The sequence below is a fragment of the Eschrichtius robustus genome, chromosome 9 (genome assembly GCF_028021215.1).
Source record: "Eschrichtius robustus isolate mEscRob2 chromosome 9, mEscRob2.pri, whole genome shotgun sequence".
Lineage (NCBI taxonomy): Eukaryota > Metazoa > Chordata > Mammalia > Artiodactyla > Eschrichtiidae > Eschrichtius > Eschrichtius robustus.
Window position 1 is genome coordinate 119,250,298 of NC_090832.1, and position 27,669 is coordinate 119,277,966.

Below are 27,669 nucleotides of genomic sequence, written 5' to 3' on the forward strand. Positions count from 1 at the left end.
GTAGCTATAGAGGACTGCATGGCTGAAGGAAAAACTGTGCTGAAACGGAAGAGGCCAGAGCATATTTACATCCTATGTGGAGGTAACAGGTGAAAAGGAGAAGTTGAAAGAGCAGAGGGTGAGGAGATAACCAAGGATGAGACTGGAGGAGGAAGTAGGGGGGAAGCACTGACCATCGGCTGGGTTGGGAGGTTTGGGAATAATGCATTCCTGTTTACTGGGAAGCCCCCTCCGTGCTCATCCTGTTACCTCTTGCTCTCTCTCTGCCCTCCTGCCGCCCACATAAACGTGCCCTTCTCATCTAATATCCCTGGGGTTTTCCCAACCAGGAAAGTCTTGCTCTCTCCCCAGTATTCCAAATCTATGAAAGGAATGAGAAATTCAAATCTTTGTGCATCGCACATTCTTGGACAGGTTTTTGTTTCCCTGAAATTATACTCTTCCCACACTGCACATCAAAGCTATGTCTTCACTTCTTTCTTAAAGACATTCAACTAAGAGATCTGGTAACACCCTCCCCTTAATGAATACCCTAAAATCTCCAGACAGCCCAAATGCTCCCCGTTAACCTGTCCTCAAGGAAAATATAATAAAGATGCCAGTAGAAACTGAATGACTCTGTTTAAGCAGGTGACCTAGACAGGATAGTCATTTTCAAGAAATGATAAATACCTTTTGGGCCGTGTCCCATCTTGGAATGTTTCTGGTACTGTGCATGGAATATGGCCACCATCGTAGTATGTGGAAACAGCCAACCCACAAAAATTATTCTCAGGAGGCTAAGACCAGGGCTGCCTCTGTAGCTGTGTGGATGGGGCCCTGCATGTCCCCAGAGGGAGCCGTCACACTGAAATCTGTGGAAACGGCACCCCTCCCTCCCCAGGACGGGACCTGACAGCAGCTGTTCCTAGCTGCCCTAGTGACACCCCTGCTATTTCACTACACAGTACTATGTTTCAGGACAGGGAAAAGACTCTAACTTTTTCATCCCATTCACTCTTACAAAAGCACATGAAACTGCATCCTAGAAGCACTATACTCACACATAGAAGCCGGAGACGGAGTGCATGGAATCCTCCATCTCCAATCCCTGGTGGATTTCATTTCTAATACGCAGTTGAAAACAAAGCTAGCCAATAAATGTGGAGTTGGTTCTAAAATTACAAAGGAAAACTGCCACGGCAGTTGCACTCTATCATTTCTGAAAAGCGAATATGTGTCGTGCCGCCAAGTTTTCTTAGCGGTTGTCCTTTGCAGGTGGCTGTATTCCAAGATCCAGATTATGTATAAACATCCTGTCCGCTCACGGTTAAGCCCTTACAGCCTCTCCCTGCAGATGGAATGAGCTTCCGGGCAGAACCGACATAAGCATGGTGTGAGCAGGTAAAAAAGCAAAACAGTAGCAGTGACACTTGATTGGGATAAGGGTCACTGAAGAATGGCAGGTAGTATAAAACAGAACACAGTGTTTCTTTCTCCTGACACCTCCGTTTGCTCAAATACAGCATGTACAGTAACACTAAATAGCCTAAATGCCAGGGAGGCATTTGAAAAACAGTGGAGCGTCCTTGTTTCTGAAAGGGATCACGTCCGCTTTACAAAAGGGGGGAAATTCCCTGTCAAAAAAACACGAGTCAGTATTCGAAATGGCAAGATCTCCTGTTTAAACTTGTTCAAAATCGTATTTCATAAAGTCTTTTTTTCTCAGTCTCCCTCTCCTTCTGCCTTGAAATTCCATTATTAGGGCATGTCTCCCATAGTTGCTCAATATTTTAAAATACATTTGCTGAGAACTGAGCTGTAGGCAACAGTGATCTGATTAAGTAAATGTGAATATTGTGAGGGGTCTATCTCCTTCATCCACAATTTGAGCCCCAGTTCTACAAGGGGCCGGAAGAACAGTGTGGAAAGAACTCAGAGGACAGTCTCTATACCATGAAGCACGATGACTCCTGGGCTGAAAAGCAATCATATATCTTAAAAAAAAAAAAATCTACCTTTTACCAAATATCAGGAGCAGGGACTATTCAAATGATTCTGGAACCCTCACAATTTAGAAGTAGAAAATAGCAACCTGTAACTTAATACTCACTGTGTTATTTGTAAAGTTCACCCACTTGCCTCAAAGATTTCGACAAAGGTGCTGCCTACCTGAGACCTCAGATGCTAAGCTGGGGGTTATCAGCCTTGAGCTCATTTGTGGTTATTTGACTACCAAGCACCATGTCCACGTCAACACGTTTAATCTTCTCACGGACGCTGGCATTTTGCATTCACACACTCTTCATGCTTATGAAAACATGCTTAAAATTAACAATGATACAAACACAGGTAATAATAATACACTTCACCACACCACACACACACACACACACACACACACACACACACACAATCATGAACTGGTTCTATACTTGCAAAGTAAAGTCCACACTTGACTGTGAAAATGTTTCAATTCAATTAAGCTATGCATGATGTCATTTTATTTCTTGGCAACAATGTATCAAAATTTACTGTCCGCTCTTTTCTATCCATTACAACCTCTCTTGAGCTATAAAGGGCCATTTGGCAGCTCTATTCAAACTGCTCCGCAATTTAAATCCGTTGCACACTTGAATAGAGCATGAGTCTGACATTAACGGTTCTAAAATTCCAAAATCTTTACAATACACACTCACACAAATAAGTAAAACTCTGTTTTTAGTATTCCATATTTCGTTTCCATTTTATTTCACATTCAAATTGTTTCCTGAAATCGTCTCAGAGGCTTTTGTTTTTGCAAAACCTTAGAGGTCCAGGCCCTGTGATAACTAGGAGATGGGTTTTGTTTTGGGGGTTTTGTTTGTTTGTTTGTTTCCAGCACATGAAGCAAATTTGGAATCTGATGGAGGCCAATGACCATTGTTAACCTATTTCCTATTTCATAAAAGAGTTTTTGAAAAATCAATGATGGTGGAACAAAGCCTATTATGTTTGACTAACAATCAGGAGCCGGCTTTGGAGATGCTGTGATCCAGGCCCCATATCTTACTGATTTAACTAATGGGTCCACTTTCTAGAAGCAAAACTGGGTCTAGAAGTCAGGCCCTGCCTGGGGCCCAGCATGCTCCGCAAAGCACACAGCACACGGTAGTTTTGCTAGTTAGTTCTGTTCCCCAGGATCAAAACAAATCCACAAAATAGGAAAGACACGTGGCTATTAGTTGATTATTTTATGAACAGGATATCGAAAACTTAAGTTAGTACATGTAGAGAGTTGGCACGAACAGACGGCAGCAGTAGCATCGGCGCGACATACCCCCTCCGCCACTGCCCTCAGCCCTTCCCCCCTCCAGGAGAGGTAGCGCTGCCGGCTGCAGATTTCTTCAGCTCTATTTTCATAGACTGAGTCTCAGCTCGAGGCTCGAATTTGGCCAGATTTCCTGCTCCTGGGGCTGCCACTACTGGCTTTCCTGCTTTCATACCTTTTGACATAGGAATGCGGGTGGGTGTAGGCCGCTGGGATGACCCGTCTTGTCCCGACTGTAAGAGAGAGAACACAGAAACGCAAGGGCGATGTTGGTGAGTTTCCCCCGGAAGTGCCATCACTCTGAGCATACGCAGGGCTCTTGCCACAGAACTACCCACAGACGACCCCTCTCCAGATCAGATTATCGTCAGCAAGTTGGAGTCGGTGTCTAGTCCATTCCAGTCGCCCCCCCCCCCCACCCCTTCCCCTCTCCCGGAACATCTGTGCCACTCTTCCTTCTCTTCTCAAGCCCCTCGCCTACCTCCTCTACCCTGACTGAAGACGACCTTCACTCCTACTTCACAGAGAAGCTGCAGGACACCCTGCGTATACTCAGGCATCTTTACTCCTACTGTGCCCCAAATCACCTCACTTTCTTTACATGAAGCAGCTCTCCTTTCCCTTCCTAAGGCGGCCAGATCTTCTCTTTTTTGTATTGTCACTGCTGACCACACCCTCTTTTTTTTTTTTGCCATGCCGCGTGGCATGCAGGATCTTAGTTCCTCGGCCAGGGATGAACCCATGCCCCCTGCAGTGAGGGCTCGGAGTCCTAACCACTGGACTGCCAGGGAAGTCCCCCACACCCCCCCTTCTTGAAGTGCTCCTGAAACTCTCCTGCTGTGATTTCTTACTTGGGTCTCACCCATTCCCCTCCTCTCTCTGACGACTCCTTTTAACTCTGGCGCTGGCTCCTGGTTCCAGCTTGCCTGCCTTCTAAATGTGGGTGTCACCATGCTCCATCCTCGGCCCTCTTTTCATTTTTCACATTCACCCTGAGAATCGCCTCAGTTGTCACCTACATGTTGCTGAGTCCCAGGACCTCGAGCCTTCCATGCCCTCCTTAAATGCAGATCCAGATTTCCAACCACGCACTAGACATTTTCAGTGTCCCTCAGGCATCTCAATTATAACAGGCCCCAAACATTACTTAACTTCTCCCCCAAACAGTAGTCCCCCCTGGGTTTCTCGTTTTATCCACCTCTACAGCCAAGCCAGAAACCTCAGAGCTGCCCTCTGTACTCAGTTTGTCATGAAATCTTCAATTCCGTCTTCAGTCTATTTCTGTCCTCATTTTCGCTACGGCAGTTCAAGCCTACACCATCTCCAGCCTACAGAACTGCAACAGTATCCCTGACCTCGGCCTCTATTTCCTCCAATTTATCCTTTCAATTGTTTTACAGACATACCTAAAACATAAAGAATGTAGTTTTAAAAATCATGACCCTGTTTCTGGGTCCCTTTGTCTACTCTCTGAGATTAAATGTCAATTTCATAAGAAGACCCACGCATCTTCAGTATCTGACCCCAGTGAGCCTCTCCTTTTCTGCTCCTGCGTTTTGTCTCCAGCCCCAGCTGCTGCAGCGCAAAGGGACTGCTCACCATTCCCAACAAGCCAGTTCCTCACATTGCCATCGCCGCGCCTGTGCACACGCTGCCCTCTCTCTGCATCTGTGAAGACCTCTTCCCCCGGTGAAGCCTTCTCTGCTTGTTCCTTTGTACATACCCCTCTCATAGAACCACTAAGGAGGTTTCAATCCTGCCTCTCCCACTAAGCCAAGAACTTCGACAGGTCCTCTTTACAGTCAGCATCTAACCCCATGCCTAAAGTGTTGCTAATGGTCAATAAATGTTGACTAAATGCACAAATGAACTAGCCACACTATTCGATTTCTGAGAGGGGTATTCCCAAACTTTCTGTTGCCCTTGGTCTTATGGGATCTGATATACCTGAAGTATGTGAATCATCATTTAGGCCTTAGAAATCTCAGACAGTTGTTTTGAAATCCTATTTGTGTATGGGCTTTAGTCGGTAATCCAAAATGCTGCTACAGAAGGGAAGCCTATCTTGACCTGACCCTTAAAATGGGAATAAGATGTTCCAGCAGAAAATCTGCTCTAAATTACAACAATTACACCTCCACTAGTTTTTATAAAAATCCAAGCTACGCTGTGTTGCTTAAATGAAAGCAGCACTGAACCATTTGAGAAGGGTGAGCAGTTCTGAATGCTATTCAGCTCCCATCGAGCCAATAACAAAAAACTTCACTGGCAAAGCACTTAGTAAGTAATTCACACTTTGAAGCCTGTCTTGGGTCTATGCTTGTGCACAGAGAATTAAAGTAAATTATAGTGAAGATATGGGAAAATGAGCCACAGTTTCTATACTTAAATAATAAGCTTCCTCTCCTTCTTAAGAGTTTCTAATATATGCTGCAGAATTTATTCAGAGATTAGGAATCATAATTTCTAGTCTATTAGTTTAAAATAACATCTAAGTAGTGCATGCTCTTCTATAATTTCATCTACAAATTGTCCTCAATAAATGAAGAAAATCACTGGAGGTATTTTGAAAAATAGAATTCATTTTTAAGTTCTGGCTTTTATACTTTGGACATGCTTTTTTAATAATCCTTCATTTAGCCTCCCAGCTGGTATTACCTAAATATTTATCGAGCACCTGCTCTCTGCACGATACTATTAATAAAATACAGTGTTTAGACATATAAACTCACTTCTTTTTTACTTTAAAAAAAGTTTTGGATATAATAATCTTTTAATCTTACTTTTCGAATAAAGTATGACTACGACCATACGTAAATGTATTTTAAATATTTTAGGTTCTAGAACTATAACCCAGGAATAGTTTATTTATTTATTTATTTTTATTTTTATTTTTTGGCTGCATTGGGTCTTAGCTGTTGCGGGCGGGCTTTCTCTAGTTGCAGGGAGCGGGGGCTACTCTTCCTTGCAGTGCGAGAGCTTCTCATTGTGGTGGCTTCTCTTGTTGCAGAGCACGGGCTCTAGGCGCACGGGCTTCAGTAGTTGTAGCGCTCGGGCTCCGTAGTTGTGGCTCACGGGCTCTAGAGCGCAGGCTCAGTAGCTGCGGCGCACAGGCTTAGTTGCTCCGCGGCACGTGGGATCTTCCTAGACCAGGGCTCGAACCCGTGTCCCCTGCATTGGCAGGCGGATTCGTAACCACTGTGCCACCAGGGAAGCCCAACCCAGGAACGGTTTTAATAATTTTCTGCATATTGACCATTTCTCTCCAGTCTCCATTTTTCAAAATAGTTTAAACATAAAAATCAAACTTTAAACCTTATTATTCCCATATGCTGACACTGCAAGAGGCCACCTTTGCAAGGATTTTTGGAGTCTCCATAATTGATATGAAAAAAAAATTATCCCTCATAATTAGCTCAAATTCATACAGTATTAGGCCACATTTTACTCCTGTTTCTTGATGTAGATAGTCCCCTAGGAGACACCTGGTAGTGGGTTCGGGTGGAGGAGGGGCACGTGCTTTTGCTGTATTCTGGGCACTGCGTTATTCTCACTCCCCCCGCGGCCCCCGCCTTGGCGTGAACTTTGGAGCCCCCTCTACTCACCACTGACTGGGTTCCTCTGGCCGATGAGGTCGTGACCGGTGTAATGGTGATGGTGCTGGTCACCTTGCTCGCGCCAGGGCGAGACGAGAGGTGGTTCCTGGGCGAGCGAAGGACTGTGCCGGTGGACACCTCCTTCTCCGCGGTCACGCTGACGGGTCGGACAGTAATCACCGGGCTTGCTCCTTCAGCTGAAGTCCCAGGGGCTCGCTTAAACTGCGAACCTAAGTGAATGTGAATTTTATTGTCTTCCGTGGTTATGATATTGGCATTGGAGTTGTACTTCCGGACTGGGGCTGGCACAGTCTGCTTCTCGGGCGTGACCTTGAGGACAGTCCTTCCCACGGGCATTTCCTGGGATTCGGGAGGGACAGCGATGTCCGCCGGGGCCGCCGATGTGGACACGGTCATGATCTGAATGGGGGACGTGGGCCTGTCCGCAAACGGCCCTCTTCCGCTTTCTGGCGTCTTCTCCCTGGAGAAGGTAGTAATTGTGACCGGGGACATGGCTCGCTCCGCGCTGAGAGCAGCGTCTCCGCTTTTCTGTTTCTGAGACATGACATTTGGTGATGGGATAATGGTTATCCTCGGTTTCTGATTCCCTAGGGTGGGAATGACGGTGGTACTGGAAAAAAATTCTTCCGCCGTGGGGCTCGTAATCTCCAAAGTGGCAGTGCTGTTCTCGTGGTCGGGCGTCACTCGAATGTGCAGGGGCTGGCCCTGCTTGGGCGAAAGAACCAGCTCTCCTGGGTGCCCCGGGCTGGAACCGCCTCGAGGCCCCTTCTCGTGAGTCACCGGGGGCCCATTCTCCCTTTTCCTCATCCATGGAATCCAAGACTTCCTCATGGTGAGCTCGTTGGCCGCGGGCGGATACCTGTCTAGGACAGAGGAACGTTCCATAGGTTTCTTCAGTCCCACCTGTCGAAGGTTACTCATGATATGGTTTTCTTCTTGAAAGGATTTGCGTATAAACACCGCTGGCGTGTCCTCCTCCGCTGCCTCGCTGCCGACAGCATCCGTCTGGACGCCAGTGGACGTCACGGGGACATCCACCATCCTCCTGCCGTTCACACTGGGCCGGAGAGCGCGACTGTACCGCTTGGACAGCTCCAACTCTTTGGTCAGATGGAGGACCTCCTGCCCCATGTTCTTGTTCTTATTTTCTTCTTCCATAAATCTTTGTTGAAGGACAGAATAATCCACTTGGAGCTGAGAAAGCTGATCTTCTTTGTTCATCAGTTCATGAATCTTCTCTTTCAGGGCTTGGACTTCTGCTTTTAAGTCTCGACTTTTAGCTTCTTCCAACCGAAATCTGTGTCTCAGCTCGGCTTCCTGACTCACCGCCTCACCTTTCTCTATTGCTTTATTCTTGGCGATTTGGTGTTTTATCTCCTCCAGCTGTTGAGAGAGGAAGTTGGCCTTATCCTGCTCGCTTCTAAATTTCTGCTCTAGCTGGTCGTACTCATCTTCTGTCTTCATCAAATCCCCTTCCACCACCTCCAGTTGTTGCAGACGTTTCTTCAGTCTCTCAATTTCAAGTGTTAGCTCCTTAATTTTGTTATCTTCTGGGCAGGTGAGCTCAGGTCCTTTTCGACACCTTCCTCTTGTTATTTCTCTCTCCACTTCCTCTATCCCATCAAGCCTCTTCTTTAATAAGTCAACACTGCAGCTTAATTCAGAGGATTTTTCTTCTTCACTTTTCAGTTTGCCTATTAACTCATCTCTCTCTTTGGTCAAACTGTATACCTTTTCCTCCATTTCAGATTTCAGTTTTAAAAGCTTCTTACTTTCTTCGATGAGTTTTTCCGTTACATCCATAACCTTGCCTTGTTCCACCTTAAAATTTTTATTGAGTCCATCCACTTTTCTCTCTTCCTGCTTTATTTTTTCCATCATATTTTTCCTTTCATCAACCAGCATCACGGTAAAGGACTTCAACTTTGTGAGATCGTCTTTTAGGCTTAATTCAGCCTTTTCCAATCGACTTTCAGAACATTCCAGTTCTTTAACCCGACTCTTGACTACCTCCAATTCATTGAGCAGGTCCTTGGTTAAGTTCTTTTCTTTCTCCAGATTGAAATGCAGCTGGGTGCACTCCGACTTACTCTTGCTAAATGCTTCCTCCAGTTTCTCCAGTTCAGACATTCTCATCTGTAACTTCTCAACTTCAAGTTTGAGCTCCCGGCTATGGTGTTCTTCCTCCTGCAGCTTCTTCCTCAGTTCCCTGCACTGGGATTCAGTTTTCGTGATCTCCTCATCTTTACCCTCCATCTCAAGTACGCGCTTCCGAAGCTTTTCCACTTCTGCCATGAGGCTGGAGTTGCCACATTCCCCTTTGGCAATTTTATCTCTTAGTTCCTGAAGTTCTACTTCTGCCTTCTGAAGATTTTTGTTGGTCTCTTCCAGCTCCTCCATTCTTTGAGTCAAGCCAACCAGCTTGAGTCTGAGCTGCCTGTTGTGAGACTCTTGATTGGCCAACTTAGCGTTCATCTCTTCATGCTCCTGGGAAAACCTCGAAGCCTTGTGTTCAAAATCCACTTCCAACTTGAGCAATTTCTGCCTGTCTTCTTTGGATTTAGAAGTGATGGCTTTGAGCTTTTCTTCCTCTTCCCTCAGTTTCTGAGTCAGGTCCTGTACTTTCTGGCTCTGCAGGCCAAGTTGCTCGATATGCATCTGCCTTTCATCCACCAGCATGAGCGCGAAGGACTTGAGTTTCACAAGCTCATCTCTCAGTTTGTTGAGCCGCTTAGCATTTTCCTTTTCTTTGCGGGCTTGGTAAGCCTTTTCTTGTTCAAGGAGTTTTTTCAACCTAGAAAACAAAATATATTAAAATATTCTATTTTATTACATTAAACTTTGTATATTATATCATACATAAATATTTCATATACATATTAAAAGATTAGTCTGCAAAGAAGTTTCTCTTAGATATTAAATAAAAATAAAATAAAATGCTGTTACAATAAATCCCTTATCAATTACTGCAGTATGAAGGTTTAACAAATAGCCATTAATGAAGCTAATCAGAAGTCAGGATGCTGGTGACTGAAACTGAAGGGTAACGACTAGAAGGGAGCATGAAGAGGGCTTTTCAGGTACTAGTTTCTGTTTCATAATTTGTGTGCGCAGGGCGTTAGCGATGGGAGGAATAGGCTGAATTGTGACAACTTTGCAAAAGATAACATGGACTTTGTGACCGCTTATTAACTGGTAGGAAGGGAGAGAGAGAGAGAGAAAAAAAATTACTTCAGTGCTTTGGGTCTGAATAATTGCAAACAATAATACTTTTAACAGAAATAGGAAAAACAGGTGAGAAAGGGTATGGGCAGAAATTGAGAACTGAAGCAACGGCAAGTGGAAAAGTATACCAGACAATAGTTAACAATACTGTATTGTATACTTAAAATGTTTTAAAGAGGGTAGATCTCATGTTAAGTGTTCTTACCATGATTGAAACAAACAAATAAATAAACGTGCCAACAATTAGAAATGTAGTGCTTTGAAAATAAGTCCTATAAATTTTACAGCTCATATACACCTTAACCCATAGCCCTAATGCCCCCCCACTGTCTCTACTCCCGTCCAAGTCCTGAGCATCTGCTGATAATTCTGCAACAGCCTCCAAACTGGTCCCCTCACAACCTCAGCTGTGCCACTTCCTAGCTGTATGATCTTGGACAAGTTATATAACCTCTGTGTATCTCACTTTTCTCACTTATAAATTGAGCATCAAAATAGTAGCTAATTCATAAGGTTTGTCTGAGGTGCATATCAGTTAATATATGGAAAGCACGTATAACAGTGCCTGGCCCATAGGAAGTGTAGCTAAAATGACACTTTATATTATAAATTTATAATTATATTATTATTATAATTATGTTTATGTTATCATTATGATTATTACTACTTACTCTCACCCAAATTCTAATATAATCATGTCACTCCTGGTAAATGGAATATTTATAAATGGCATATTTCCTGCCACGTCAATAAACAAAGGGTGTCACAGTCATCAACAACTGCAACCCTCCAACGTGAGCCAGTGAGCCCTGAGGAAACCCAGGGCTGAAACGAATACCTGCCATCTAGCCGCCATCAGACTGCAGCCACTCCCTGCAGTGAGCCCTGAGGAAACTCAGGATGTGAAAATACAGGATACTGGCCCCAGGTAGCTGAGGTGCATATCAAAGGAATGATTTCAGTGAGCCCAGACTCTTGCATATTCCCATACACAGAAAAGCGCTAAATTCCTTAACTTGAGATACCTGGTTTTCTTTAATTAACAATAATCTTTTGACTTTCCGACTACCTGCCCTTTTGTTGCAGAACTCCTGTATATCCTGGCTCCTCCCCTCACCTCCTTGGAGCAGTTTCTCAGTTATCTGAAACGCCCTCTCGGGGCTGTAGTCCTCATTTTGCCCCCAGTAAAGCTTAACTTGCAACTCTCACGTTGTGCATTTTTTTAAGTCAACACTCCCATGGCTTCCTATTGCTTTAAGAACAGAGGCATGAAATCCATAACAAGGCCCAGACTGATGTGATTCCTGACCACCTGGGCAGGTTCATCTCAAGCTGATCTCTCACCTGTTATCTAAGCTCCTAACATTCCTCAAATACGCTGGACCCTCTGCTTAGAAGTACCTCCCCGCTCTTCCTTTCTCCCTGACACATACACACACACACACATGAATATATCTGGTTGACTTTTTGTCCTTTGAGTCTCACTCAAATGTCACTCCCTTCAGGAAGCCTTCCCTGACCAAACTAAGTCAGATCCTCTTAGAAACTCTCATAATACCCTGCAGTCTTCTTTTATAACACTTATCAGCTTATAATTTTTTAATGTCTGCCTACCTCTGTTCATGAAAGTTCTGTGAGAGTGGGCGCCAGGTCCTTGTTCACCCCCTAGCACAATGCCTGACACATAGGAGGTGCTCAAGAAATATTGACTGAATGGATAAATGGAAGAAAGAACAAATAAATAAGCTTGAGCTAGAAATAAAGCTCAAGCCACCTACATAGGGCTGTGTGAACTAAAGTCCTTACTATGCTGAGCTGAGTATAAATTTTTGTCGAATGCATGTTGTGGTTGTTACTAGGCCAGTAATTGGCTATTACTAGTGGCTATTAGACAATGAATGTCTCTGATCTCATTAGCAATGGCCTCTCTTAAAGAATATGGTCATTCTAGTCATCAGCTCTGGGAGAAGAGGAGTTTCTCTTAAGTGGGAAACCTCACATGAGAGAGGGAGCCTTCTCTGTGTAGACTGGAAAGATAGCCCTAATGGTCTGTCTATCCTTAGTCCTGGTGGACGAACAACCTTCAGATAACCTATAACATGCTTATGGGAATATTAGAACCCTAAATGATGTTTTGCAGACCAGGCTAAACTAAATTAAGGCTTTTTGTGTCTCTCCCACAGGTCTTAGTGTTCTTTTTGTTTGTTTGCTTGTTTGTTTTAGTTTTTTTTTTTTTTTAAGTTCTAACCTCTATTAGAGAGAAAAAAGAGAAATGATTTTATCCACAGTTGGACCAGAAGTTTAATGTTGGAGCAGCACACATCTGGGATCTAGTGGGAGGAACAGTGGTAATAAAGTAAGAGAAGCCCAGGAGGAAGGAAATCATAGGAGATCTTGGGACTCTTTTGTCAGACATCCCTCCCTACATAGAAACTTACAGTGCTAAAAGCTTGGTAATTCTTGGGTTTTTATTTCAATAAGGGAGGTGATAGTCCCTTAGACATGGAAATAAATGTGATCTCCAAAGGAGAAATATGCAGAGAGAGAAAAAGGAAAGGATAGAGAAAAAAGTTTGGGAAATGCTCAGAAAGAAGGGGTGAAAAGAATGAGGAGGAGCTATGGAACACCTGTTGGGAGAGAGAGAGAGAGAGAGAGAGAGAGAGAGAGAGAGAGGTACAAGGAGAGACCCATGGAAAAACACAGGAGTGCCAAAGAAAGAGGCTGCTTGTCTCTTTTTATCTACCTTTCCAGTCAATTTGGCATTCCACTTTCAGGTGTTTTTTTTCTTCTTCCCCCATATCTAGAAATCCTCTTTTTTTACATTAAACAAGCATTCAGAAGCATTATCACATCACTGTGCAACTATTCACAAAGCATAATGACTATTGCACAAACAATTTTCTAATAGTTACAATTTCACTTTGTGCTTTAAACACTTAATTTGCTGTACATTATGGGGCATTTCCATGTAATCATGCTTTTGAAGGAGCAAAATAAGAGGATTTCGGTGTTCTGACTGTTATGGTGCACACATTTATCAAAACTCATCAAAATGTATAATTAAAATTGGTGAATTTTGTAATATGTAAATTATATCTCAATTTTAAAATATATTAAGAAAAATAATATTAAAAGCCCTGCAAAGTGTTCTAAGATGTCAGATAAAGGGAGAAAAGTTGTAAAGAAATATAAAAGAGTGACTTAAAATATGATTGAAAGCATAAAATAGGTTATTAAACTTAAGGCAGAAAGAGGTGAAAGCAGAAGTTGTAAAAATAAAGAGAAGACAGCTAACATTTTCAGGTGGAATTCCGGCTGACAAGAAAACTTGTTCCAGGAAAATAATGTTCCAGGTATGAGAAAACCTTGAGTCCTAATATTATTTCAAGAGGCTCGTAAAAGCCCACTCCAAACTCAAATATTTACTAATAGTTAATTTTTTTAAAAATAAAGGATAGGAAGAAAGGTCTTTTGATAATAAAACATTTTATTTACCAACTATCTGTTACAACCTAGGCTGTGTGTTAAGTGTTTTATTATTTCATTTCATTTTCATAACAACACTTTGAGCAAGGCATTACTCTGCCACTTTATAAATAGGGAAGTCATTTGACTTAATCATGGGAACAGGACTAAGAAGGGGCAGGTTGGGATTTTAGACCAGATCTGTTTGACCACAGTGTGCTTTTAACAATGCTATTCCTCAAACCGGTATTGCTTGAACAGTTGAAATTCGCAAGACTTTGCGTTTGTTTAGGTTAACTTCATCTTACTTGATTCACCTATCTTTCTGGAATTGTCAAGATCCTCCTCGGACTGTTTTGTCACCCAATATATCAGTTTACATCTAGCACTGTGTCAATGGCAACACAACCCCAGTGATTAATAGAAAGACAGGTCAATGCACAGAGCCCTTCAGACACAGTCAAGCTCTCCCTGCTGCTGACTTCAACCCATTCAGCAGCAGGGACATTGTTCATCAGTCACCCATGAGCCCGCGGGGCTGTTAGTCATTATCTCTCTGAGCTCCCAACCCTCCCTTGCACCTGTTCCAACCAGATCTTCCTCACGTCAGTCAACTACAACCAAATTCTTCCAGATGCTTGGGCCCCAGATCTAGAGTCATCCTTGAGTTCTGTCCTTCTCTCACAAGCCCACATTCAGTTCTTCAATAAACCTTGTCAACTCTACCTTCAAAATACATCTCGAATCCACGTCACTTATCCCACTATTGCTCTTACCCTGGCCCACGCCACCGTCATCCCTTATCTGTATTATTGCAATAGCAACCTAACCTGACTCTCAGCTTCCACTCTTGCTCACCCTCATCTGTTCTCTGCCCAGGAGCCAGCGTGATTTACAAAGGGTAAATCAGATCCTCTCGCTCCTCAGCTCCAAGCCCAAATCATCACAATGGCCTAAAAGGCCCCACGTCATCACTCTTTTCCTCCTACTTCTGTGACTTCATCTCTCAAAACTCTTTCTTTTATCCTTGAGATATTCTAATAGATCACTCCTTCATTTCCTTCAAGTCTTTGTACAATTATCCCCTCTCAGGGAGGCCTGCTTTGCCAACCTTATTTGTCTTGTGCATTTCATGGTAGAACTTCCTATTTTCTTTTTCTGCTTTCTTTTTCTCCAGAGCACTTATTACCATCTAATACACTATATATTTTACTTATTCCTTCTTTTTTTAATTGACTGTCGCTCTTCTCTAAACTGTAAACACCTTGAAAGGAGGGTTTTTGTGTATTTTATTCACTGCTGCAGCCCCAGCACCTAGAATGTGGCCGATGGTGAGCTCTTCACACGTTTGTTGAAGATGATCGCAAAAGGCCTTCTCAAAAGTCTTGCTAAAATTCAAATGTGCTCCGCCAAATCCTTAACTTCTTTGTGCCTCTGTTGTGAAGGCTAAAGGAAACGGCCTCTGTAAAGTGCTTAGACAGTGGCCAGCCCACAGAATGTTCTCAGTAAATGTCATCAGCCAGTGCTATTGGTCACACCTCTTCTTGTTTACTCATTTGACAATCATTTACTGAACATTTACTTTGTGCCGGGCACTCTGCTAGGCATATAAAGTAAAAAAAAGACACAGTTCTTGCCCCTAAGGCATTTACTCTCTAAAGACGAGAACAATTAAACCAATACAGAGACAAAGACATGCAGAGGAAGCATCTACCTCTGTGGGAAACCAGAGGAAGGGCAGCTAAGTCATATCAGGGGAGTGGAGTCAGGGAGGCTTCTAGGAGGAGGTGACTCTTAACCTGAGTATTAAAAGCTAAGTAGGAGCTAAGTAAGTAGAGAGGGCATGGAAAGGGCCCTCTAGACCAGGGGTTAGCAGTATTGTCTGTGGGCCAAATCTAGATCAAGGCCAGTATCTGGACAGTCCTGGAGCTAAAAATTGTTCTTACATTTTTAAAGGCTTATAAAACATAACGAAGAAGAAGAGGCAGACACTGTAGGTGGCCTGCAAAGCCTAAAATAGGAGTCTAGTGGAAACAGTACGTAAAAGCACAGAATTGGGAAATAGACCCCACAGGTAACTCAACTAAAGTGAAGGGTACCTGTGGGAACAGTGGAAGGAAAGGAGGTTGGAAAGGAAGGCCAAGCGAACAAAGCCCCCAGCGGGCTAAGAGGATGACTCTGAACTTGGGATTCAGATTATGAGGAAGTTCGACAGGTGTGGAGAAGCTGGAGATCAGTCAGGAGCTCCTGAGAAAGCAGGAGCTGAGAAACAGAGTCTGAACTAAGGTCATGTCATTGAATAAAAAGAGAAGGGGGTTCACGTGGTGATTTTCAGGAGACAGAAGTCATAGGGTTTGGTAACAGACTGAGTGAGGATGGAGAGGGAGAAATTTGGACAGACTCTGCTGCTTCTGGACAGTGTTATTTGTTTGCTGTCAGTGCTTATCACATATAGGCTAATAGAAGAGAAACAGCCTTGGAGGGGATTATCATCATGCTCCAAAAAAGGCACATCGGGGCTTCCCTGCTGGTGCCAACTGTTAAGAATCCGCCTGCCAATGCAGGGGACACGGGTTCAAGCCCTGGTCCAGGAAGATCCCACATGCCGCGGAGCAACTAAGCCTGTGCGCCGCAACTACTGAGCCTGCGCTCTAGAGCCCGCGTGCCACAACTACTGAGCCTGCGTGCCACAACTACTGAAGCCCACGCACCTAGAGCCCGTGCTCCGCATCAAGAGAAGCCACCGCAATGAGAAGCCCACGCACCGCAGGGAAGAGTAGCCCTCGCTCGCTGAAACTAGAGAAAGCCCGTGCAAAGCAACGAAGACCCAACGCAGCCAAAAATAAAATAAAATTTTAAAAAGGCACTTCGACTTTGAGGTTGTTGGAACCTACAAGTGAAATGCTTATTGGTACCCTGGAGATCAGGAGATGAATCTGGGCCAAAGTTACAGACTGGGAGTGTCCAGCGACAGGTGCAACCTAAAGCCATGAGAGAGGATGAGATGAGTAAGAGGTGTGACACATCAGAGAGAAAGAGGAGCAAGGACAGAAAAAAGACACTGAGATGAGAAAACATCAAGGAACTTAATGAGAGCCAGAGAGTCAGGAGGGAATCCAGGCAATAGTGGATTTGCAGCCGCCAAGAGGGCAGGAGTGGGGCATGTCCATACTGCAATACTCTGGAGGGACCAAGTGAGAGACAGGAAAATGTTCCTTGTTTTCATTTAAATTCAGATTTAAAGAAAACTTCTTCCGTTGGATATGTCAACATGGATATCGACAGTACTTCACTCGAGCAGTTTCAGTGGGGTTAGGTAACAAAATACAAAATAAAGCTTAGCTGAAGAAAAACCAAAGCGGAAAAAAAAAAAAAAAAAAAAAATAGAGACAAGTACCTGAGACTAATTATTTGAGATCTTGATTGTGAAAGGAAGGAGAAACAGGGATGTGGACACAGGACACAGGTAGGGCAGGGTCAACATTTTTAACCTCATATGTATATGAGAGATATTAGCATGTTCCCACTTAACTTTAAAGCTCTTTGTTTTTCTTTATAGAAATAGTCCAGTTAATAAATAATGATAGAATAATAAATAAAGAAGTAATTATACAACACTGCCATTTTGCAATCCCCAATAAAATAATGTGTGTGGGCAATGCTCATTAATGTCTCCCAAAAGAGAGACAGCCAGATACTGTATACATATATATAGACCTCCACCCAAGAAATCTTTTTACCAAAAAAATTGAACCTGAATCAGATCGAGCTTCTATAACCATTAGTTTACAGAAAAGACAGGGGCAAGAAACATACTAAATGACACTGTGATGATGCAATCAGAAAAGTCCAAAATGTAGGGTACTATACAGGTTAAAAAACCTAGTTTCTTCAATAAATAAATTCTAAGAAAAAAGAATGGGGGAGGGGAAACTATAGATTAAAAGAAATTTAGAAGACATACCAACCAATTATAATCTGTTTGGAGTCTCATTCAAATTATTAAAAATAAGACAATTGGAAAAAATACATTAAGGAATTATTAAATTTTAGGTGTGATAAAGGATTTTGACAATATTTTTAAAAGAATCCTTACATTTTAGAAATACATATTGAAATATTTATGAATGAAATGATATGTCTGGAATTTACATTACAGTAATCCAGGGGAGTTAGGATAGATGAAACCAGATTGGTCATGAGTTGATTAATTGTTGAAGTTAAGTGCTGGGTACATAGAAGATCATTACACTATTCTTTTTATTTTTGTAGATGTTTGAAATTTTCCATAATAAGACTTAACCCTCTTTTGTAGTGTTTAGCTTTTCTCCACCTAAGTCTCAGCTAGTTTGGAGTCTGGTCATATTTTCATCTTCCTTACTCTATGATGTGACTCTCATATTTCTATGATTGTGGGTGATTCTTTCATTCCTTTCCATGTTTATAATTAAGCTTGTTAGAGACTTCTACTTTTTCTTCCTCACTGTGATCTGTTTATGCTTACTCAAACTTATGCTAGAAAAAGCAGCTCATTCTTATCTGTTCCACGGATATTTGTTAATTTAGCTTTCCTTTTAGAGTCTAAAGATAAATTGTTTTGGAGGGGAAAGGGGAAGTGAAAGATTTTTTTTAAACCCTCTTCTGGATATCCGTCTCTGAGATAAACACCTTCCCTGGAACAGTGGTCAATCCGTGCTCCTGAAGACTCAGGGCCTCACTGGACTATGTTCATTCTCACTTTTCTTCCTTGAACCATTTCTCCAAATTTCTCAGCATTAGCCCCAGAGCAGCAATTCTCTCCTTGCTTCCTTTGTCGCTTGTCACCATTTTAATCCATCAGACCCCATTTGAAACCCTGATGTCATCCTAGGTTTGTTTCTCAGCCAGATCATGCTAATTTCCCTTCTCACTGTTTCCTTCCCCTCCACTGTTTTTGTTCTTCTCCAACTCTCCCTGTGTGTATGCCTCTCTGTCAAGAGAAAAGGCAGGTTAAAACTAGCAAGGGCATGATAGTGATTAGAGACGAATGAACCTCAAAAGAGTTAAGCTTTCCTGCAGTTTGAAACCTTGAATCACAATGCATTTTTTCCCAACTAGAGCATATAGTACAGAACTAAGCACCTTGGTAACATGATAGGACATGGTTTAACCAGATGACCCAGGAAGAAGTGTTACTCTTTCATTAATCACCTCAGTTCCTCAAGATGGTGAATATTATAATAATTATGCAGAATTAATCTAATGTCCCCAATATACTGTGCAGGGTGGGGATTAGGGTGAAGTGGAGGAGACTGGGTTGTGCAGCTGCAGAGTCAGGTCCTGTTCTCATTTGAAATTTTGATATTTTTGTTCATCATGGATTTTTTTGCATTGATTTTAATTTTTAAAAATAGTGCATTAAAATATTACGTATGTTGATTACTGAGTTTTTTTGGCATCCCCTTAAATTTTGCGCCCAAAGGTGAGAGTCTCATTTGCCTCACCCTAGTCCCAGCCCTGGGCGCTGAGTGCTAGATAATTTTTTACATATACAGAAATGGTGGGTCCTTTATCATAGGGCACAGACTTTTTTGAGCTTTGTTTCTGTTTTGTGTTTCTTAGTAGTGGGGATGAGTTTACAAAGCCCTTGTGCACTTTTTCCTTTTCCCCTATTGTGAAGACCAGCAGTATTGTAGGGTACCTATCTGATCTCAAACTTTTATCACTATCCCACTGTGGTGGGATGGGGCCTAGCTCACCTATTCTCATGAAAAAGAACTTGGTGATAAAAATTAAAAGAAAAGAAAAGAAGTAAACTTTTTGCTAGCGCCTTTTATGAACTGCTTTTATGTCGCAAGAGAAGACCCTGAACTTATACACATGATTTCATGTTATCAAACTATATCCTATAAATTTATAATCCAGTAATCTCACTACTTTCAATTCAAGAGTATAATCCAAATAATTCAAATAGCATTCACACACACCCTCAAGCAGATTGTTACAAATGAAGGTTTACTCTCCAGATTTTGAGGGGATTATCTATAATTCTGCTGTAGAATAGGTACCTTGAGGTCTAGTTGTGAAAAATTATAAAACAAGGATACGCATTATGGCTCCTCTCTGGGTTAGCCCAACAACCGACAATAAACTAAACTGATTATGAAATTTAATTGATAGTAATCTATCTTTAAAAGGCACAGCTGGCAGCAACTGAAAGCCATGAAAATCTCGTGGCTGATAACAAATTATTCTTGGAGATTGTGAGATTTCCTACTACCAGGTGAGCACACGCTCAGTGCTTGCCATCATTTGGTAACAACCGGACTCCACGGTAAAATACAAATTTAGTCTTCATGAAAATCTAGTAACATGCTAATTTAAATTTACAAATGCTAAATTCAGAAATAAATCACTTACTCTACTACTAGTAAATTGCTCTCAGTTATTGGAGAAATTAAAGTCTAGGGAATTGTTTGTTTTTTGACTAAAACCATTGAAACAACTATTTTTTCCCTGATAGTTTGCTGCCCAACAGGAGACCCATATCTGAGAATCACTATTTGAGAACAAGCTCTCTAATCAAACACTCTAGTATGAAGCTTCCCGACTCATACAGAATATAGCCATGATTCATTAATTCACTCACTAATTCAACAAAGATGGGTTGAATACTCTACCATTGTCAAATAATGTATCAGGTGCTTGGAATTTTTTAAAAAATTGCAATCCTATGTAAAAAGTGCCATTTATGCTTTAAATATAGGCTACTCCATCCAAGGGTGGAGATGTGATTGGAGGAAGTAATTGCTCAAAGCTTTTGTAACTGTTTTTCCCAATAGTGCTCCCCCGCTGTCAGGGGGTAGCCCATATGGCCCCTCTGGGAAACCTAGATAAGGGCTGCCCTCCTCCTTAGGGAACGAGCCCCGTGCTGGGGTGCCTGGCTGGATACGCTGAAGGAAGACTGGATTTCAGCCCCAGTCCTTCCTGGTCAGGGGCTACTACCTGCACAACCACACCCCATGGTCCCAGGGGCTCTTTCTTCTCATCCTTTGGGTTTCAGTTCATATGTCTCCTCCCCAGAGAGGCATTCTCTGATTAGCCTATTGAAAACAGCTTCCCCAGCCACACGCCATCATGGTACCATATTTATTTCTTTTACTGCACTTTCACTGTCTGAAATGATCTGGTTCATTCATTCGTGTACTTAGGTATTATCTGTCTTTCCACCTCTGCACAGAAGAAAAGCACCATAAGAGCAGAGTCCAGCCCTGAACACCAGCCCCCCTAGCACAGTGCCTAACACACAGTAGGTGCTCAGTCAGTATTTGTTCGATGAATGAATAAGCAGAGTTATCCAGATGAAGAATGGGGAAAATGCGGTGCCACGTAAAGGGAAAAGGGTGTGCAGACGCAAGAACCCAGGACGTCACTCAGAGCAGCAGTCAACCTCAGGGCACACGGTACGAGGTGGGACAACGTCAAGAGGTAAGGCTCCAGTGGAAGGTGGAGGTCAGGTCGTCAAGCAGTTTGGATGTCATCCCAAGGAGTCAGGCACCTCCTGAGGATTATACCGAGTTCTCGAAGGACTTTAAGAACGGCGATAATACACAATTTCAATATTAGGACAGTCTGATGACAACATGGTATATGGACTACAGAAAGGGGAGACTGGAGGCAGGGAGACCGGTTATGTAAGTGTTGAAAATTCCCAAGCCAAAAAAAAAAAAAGACAAAACTCAGATCACATTGCAACATGAGAAAAGGAGATCATAGGAATAGTTAGGGTGTAGAATTGTCTGGTTTGGGCGAAGGTTAAGGTAGAAAGAATTAGATGGGATTATTCCTGCATTTTGATATGGGTGAGTGTGTGAATGATAATCTCTCCTTGACCACACTGGCTTCAGTAGCACCACAGTCTAGCCAGCTGATCTAACTGGTACCACGGGGAATCTTAGTATGATATGATGGACCCATTGCCCTGTTTTTTCTCAAGGCTCTACTGACTCGAGCTAAGGAAAAAATTATCTTTTTGAAAAACTCAACTGAATCAGCATGGGCAAGATGAGTTTTTTATGACTTTTTGAAGTGTTCTCTTTTAGATCTCACTTTTCTTCAGCTTTGAAAAAAAAATATATAGTTTTCTCTTATTAACTTGTGAGGGATGCAAATTAGGGCTCCAAACCTCTTTCTTGGTTAGAGAGTGTTTTTGAATAGGGACCTTGATTCACTCTATGAGATCAATGTTATATACAGCTGTAGAAAAAAAAAATTGTTATTGGAGTTACTAAATTACCAAGCCATTAATGTGTATATTGTATTACTTAATAACACAAAATTCTATACTTCTCATTGTTATCCTTTGTACTAGGCATTGTGTTAACAACCTCCTTCTAGCCTCAGGTTTGCATTAGTCAATAGGAGGCACTGACAGGAGATCGGAGAATGTGGAATTAATTCCCTCTTGAGACTTGGATAGTTGGCTTCATTCTTCTACTAAGGGCCACAGTCCCTGTTCGAGGCCCTCTCCTATAGATACAGTTACGCCTGAGGGTTCTGGTAACTACTCCCTCCGTCCAAGTTAATGGGTAGTAAGAGGTACACACTCTCACATTCCAACCTGCCTCCCGCCCACCCAGGGAACTGCAGGGTCCCTTATTAGCTTCTCTCTACTCTACCTGCCCATTTATAAAGCTATCAAATAACCCTGTTTGAACCCTCTGGGTTTTGTTTTGTTTTGTTTCTTTCCTGTGACCTTGAATGATATACTGTATCCTGACCAGATCTTACAATATGTAAATTGCAGGGCTAGGGGTCACTTCCCTTCTCTATACCCAACACAAAACTGTATGAGTCATGATTTCTCCCAAGACAGACTTAGAACTTGGGATAATAGGACAAATCCTCAGCAACATGGATGGACCTAGACATTTTCATACTGAGTGAAAGACAAATATATCGCTTATATGTGGAATCTAAAAAAAAGGGGGTACAGATGAACTTATTTACAAAACAGGAGTGGAGTCACGGATGTAGAAAACAATCTTATGGTTACCAGGGGATAAGGGGGGGGAGGATCAATTGGGACATTGGGACTGACATATACACACTACTATATATAAAATAGATAACTAATAATAACCTGCTGTATAGCACAGGGAACTCTACTCAGTACTCTGTAATGGCCTATATGGGGAAAGAATTTTCAAAAACAAAGAGTGAATATATGTTTATGTATAACCGATTCACTTTGCTGTACACCTGAAACTAACACAACACTGTAAATCAACTTCACTCCAATAAAAATTTAAAAATAAAAAAATACAAAGTAAATAGGACAAATCCAAGAAGAGAAGAGTCACAGAGAGCAGTGGTCAAGGGTGGGTCAATGAAGAGTTGAGGAAAAAGAAGAATGACCGGTGATAGCACGTGTACACATTGCTAAGGATGGAGAACAGGAACAAGAATGAAAAGGAAGCTGAAGCAAGAAGCGGGAGGGAGGGTGGTACTCCTCCTCCCTGGGACCGGATACGGACCAGACCCCAAGGGGTCTCATCTGTTCCTGCCCTAAGGCTGGGCAGCAGGGAAGGGCCTTGCCTTGGATCCCAGCGCAACAATCTTGAAGCCTAGCTCTTTACCCTTTACATTTTGCACTGCAGATTCTTTAGAGCTGGAAAATTTCTGCTTGATAAAGGAGAAAGACCACAGATACTGAAAACTGAATGGGAACATTCAGGAAAATAAAAAAGGATAACTCCTGATAGAGGACCAGATATGAAATCATAGGTAGTAATTTGTATATGTAATCAATGTAACTCTATGTAACTCTGTGTAACTCAATCATGCCAATAATTTTCATTGACAGAAAATAAATGTATTTTGGGGGGGCACTTGTCATTTCAAAGCTAACCCTCTGTTCAGTGTAGTAGTTCGGAGAACGTGCTCTAGAGCCAGACTATCTGGTTTGAGTCTAGTTCTGCCCCCTCCTCACTTGAGTAAGTTTCTTAATTTATATTTCTTCCTCAGTTTCCTTCTCTATCAAAGTGGGATAATAGTATCTGTGCACAGGGTTATTGTCAGAATCACAGAATTATTATATGTAAAAGGATAAGTGCTCAATAAATGTTAGATACTATTAGCAAGAACGCTAAATTGAAATTTACTGCCAATCTGTATCTTTCCCCTCCAACGGAAGGGATTCTTCAAACACAGTGGCGGGGGGAGGGTGCTGGTGCATCTACTGGTGCAGTGGGAAAGATCACTTCACTCTTGAAACCTGAAACTGTTGCTGTTTGCAGGCATGGCTGAGTAGTTTCTACCCACAATAACATACCGTTTATTGTGTTTTCATATTTCCTGAGTTGTTCAAAATACTCTTCAAACACCCTCAGATTGATCAGATGAATATTTGTAAAACAGTAGAAAGAAGATATCATTCTTTCCCTTTGATGTTGTTTACAAAGAATCAGCCAGGTGCATAAATTTACTGAATGATTTTCAGGAGGAACAGAAAAAGCCATGAAGCAGAGAAGTTTGTCACCTAACTGTGTGGCCTTGGGCTCTTTCTTCCAGCTGGCCCCCCCTCACCTTCCCTCACTCAATCCCAAAGACCTCTCCCATCCCCAAAGAAGGTGTCACCAAGGTGTATCACACCTAATGATGGGATGTTCCATCTAGGTGACACTGTGCCTTATCACAGGAAAGGCTCGCCCTCAGACAATAAGCTAAACGAAGTGGTTTCCCGGGGAAGCCAGAGAGTAGGGTGGGTCTTCAGAGGCAGGTGGGTTTTGAGGGTCCCTGCAACCGCAGTGTGACGGGTCCTCCCACAGGCCTGCGTAGAGGCCTCTCCTGTGTTCACTCAGAACACAGGAAGGAGGAATGGGAGCATGAATCAGATTTCCTGAGACTATTCAAACAAGCTGAAGAGAATCCATAAAGGTACAAATATACCCCATTTTACTCTGTACATGTATTTATAGAGTGCTGGGCAAAAGTCACATTCTAAGCTTATAAATTATGGGAACTCATCATATAAAAACATATCCTGTTGTAAAGCCTTTTATTAAGATACTATTAATCTGTCTCTTGGGCACATCTATTTTCATAAATAAGATTTGTTTAAAATAATACAGATGTGAAATAAGTAGTGAATTAATTTAAGTACATAAATCACTGATAGCAGCGCATTCGCATGCATTTATTTACTCAGAAAAACAACACTCTCCCTTTTTAAAATGGCAGTAGAATTTATTGCCATTGTATCTAAAGGGTTTTTTTAAAAGCTTTTAAATATAAGCATATGTGAAATTTCACTAAATACTTTAAAAATTATGTTGATGTTTATCTAATAATTACTTTATCCAGTTTTTAAATAACTTTAAAGCTAATTTTAAAAATAAAAAGTCAAAACAATAAGTAAAACTCCAAAACCCCAGACTTAATTTTGTATTGATCCTGACTATTGTTGACCAAGAGAAAAAAGAAATGTGCACGCGCCCTTCTGTTGTGGAAAGGATATTTGGTTTTAGAAGCAAACAGAAGTTCATCCAGTCACATGGAATTAAGAATACAGGCAGATCGATGTAGTGAACCCAAGATTTTCATCACAGTTGAACTCAAGATTTTTGTCACTTTAAACACAGAGACAAAATATTTACAATCAATGTTACACAAAATTAAATCTACACAAATGAAAACCATACCATCTGCCCTTATGTTCAAATTTCTGTACAACAGGTCGTATGAATCTGAAATCACGCTATAAAAATTAGATTTTGGCCAAGAGAAGTTCTTTTGTGAAAGACTTACACTACCCTCCAGCCCTACTGAGCGCTAAATACAAGTTATTTATTTTATATACTCTGCTAAATTCAGACAATGATTTTGGCAGTTTGAAAAACTACTAAAGTTGAACTTTTTACACAATTGTTTAACACAGTCCAAATTTTAATGCCATTTACACTTTAAAATAAAACCTCCTGTCCGCTTTGTTATTCTTGTTATCACTGCCACACTGACTGTTTCAGAACAAAAACGGCTCTCTTTAGATCACTGTACAATCTAATTCATTGCCAACTTTTACAAGCCTTCTCTGCATATGCAAAGAGAGATCTGCAGAAAATCCACATAACAATGACAAAAACTTCAAAAATAATATTTTCACCTCGAATTAGTTTTTTGCTCACCAAGAAATCATAAGTTAGAAGAGACATTTACAGCACATGGAGAGGTTGTTAAAAGCCTTCAGAACATATTAGTAGGACTGATGGCAGCAAGATAAGAGATTTTTCCGTTCTTATACAAACTCCCCAAGTTTCTGTAGGATGAGATTACTGTTCCCTTCCACAGAAAAACAGGAGCACGCTTCATACCGCAAGTCGCATGTTGGCCAGTTCCAATCAAGGAGTCTGAGGTATTAAGGAAAGTCTCAGTACGCTGGTCATTTTCAAGGGCTGTCACCGTCCACGCTCAGTAAAACCTGTAGCCGAAAGTTGAAAGGTTGTAGAGTTCTTACAGCCCTGGTCAGATTAGTCAAGTCTCTACAAATGTCCAAACTCAGCTTCCAAGATGCTCTTCGCAACCACACTGAGAAATGAGTTTACTGCCAAGTAAGCCTATGACCAAATGAAGTGCGCATGGACCAAAGCAACTAGCTTTGCTTAAATCAAAACAGATCTTGACTTCCTTACCTTAATACTAGGAAGCATGGTAGCTTTTGTTTTTGTTTTTGTTTTTTATAAGGGGGTACTGAAGTTTGTTCAACAGCAGCAGGCCCTGCTCAGCTCCCTACTCCACAGGGATTTAACCGTCACATTCCAGCCCTGTCATCAGAACAATGAAAGGTGAATGTTGTGCAAAACAGCTCGGGACCACTAACTGGTGATGTCATGCCTCCCTTCCACGGTTCATTATTGTGCAGATTTACTTTGGCCTGTGAAAAGGGGTGGAGCTGCCCAGGACGGGAAGGGAAGGCAGCTCTTAAGAAGCGAAGCCAGTGAACGGGAATTACGCCCTACACTGAGGAAAATGCGTTTGGGGAGGGGGTTGAAGTTGGGGAGGAGGAAAAAGTTAAAGAAAAGATATGCATAAAATGTCAAATGGGTCTCACTCCTGATTTTTCAAACTACTTAAACTCCATACAGCTCTATTCAACGCGTGCTGGAATTTAACTAAATAGGGATCCCACTAGAGCCTTATCTACGATTCAGCCAAAGGTAGGAGATTCACGTTTCAAGCAAAGTGCCAGTTAATTTACATGTTATCTAAATGAAAACACTACAGCGTGGGCCAAAGAATGCCAGGTACCCATTAGTTTAAGGATCATTGTGTCTTAAAAAAAAAAGTTTTTTACCTGAATTTGTTTCTTTCCTAAAAGTGTTTTGAAATGGCAAAAAACTATGGCTATCCACGCAAACAAAGCTGAGTACATTCAGCCAGATTTCAAGGAGTGTCTGTAACATCATTCATGCAAATGGTCTCAAAATCTTCTAACACCTTCAGACTAGTTTTTCTCTCTTCTCTTTCTTTTATTCCCTCTACTTTCTTTCTTTTTTCCTTGTTTCCTTTCTTTTCTTTCCTGAGTCTGTGAGTGAGCGATAATTCAGCCAAAAAACCATTAGGTAACTTAAAAGTTCCAGTATAAGTTTTTCTAACCCATATATATAGAATATGTATATCATCTGTGTTAAATTCTGTTTTAATTATAGAATAAAAGCATATTACCAGATAAATTAGTCAAATTAACTTTGAAGTTAACAGAATGAAATGTTTGCCGAGCGTTTTTTTAAAAAAGAATTTTATTTATTTTTGGCTGTGTTGGGTCTTCGTTGCTGCGTGTGGGCTTTCTCTAGTCGCAGCGAGCGGGGGCTACTCTTCGTTGCAGGCTTCTCATTGTGGTGGCTTCTCTTGTTGCAGAGCACGGGCTCTAGGCATGCAGGCTTCAGTAGTTGTGGCACGCAGTCTCAGCAGTTGTGGCTTGCGGGCTCTAGAGCGCAGGCTCAGTAGTTGTGGCGCACGGGCTCAGTTGCTCCGCGGCATGTGGGATCTTCCCGGACCAGGGCTCGAACCGGTGTCCCCTGCATTGGCAGGCAGATT

The 27,669-nt window shown here is 42.0% G+C and overlaps 1 protein-coding gene across 7 annotated transcripts in view; it reads right to left on the minus strand.

Moving 5' to 3' along the window:
- The window catches only part of FILIP1 (filamin A interacting protein 1), a 266,678-nt gene that overhangs the window by 11,967 nt on the left and 227,042 nt on the right, over positions 1-27,669 (minus strand). For 6 of the 7 annotated variants that reach the window (XM_068551635.1, XM_068551634.1, XM_068551633.1 and 3 more), the window contains 2 exons: positions 6,895-9,700; positions 2,809-3,522 (listed from right to left, as the gene is read on the minus strand). In XM_068551635.1, coding sequence (XP_068407736.1) covers positions 3,316-3,522; positions 6,895-9,700 — 3,013 coding nt within the window. In that variant the 3' untranslated portion in view covers positions 2,809-3,315. Of the gene's footprint in view, positions 1-2,808; positions 3,523-6,894; positions 9,701-27,669 lie in introns of those variants that run through there. The other variant, XM_068551636.1, reaches the window with a different exon arrangement.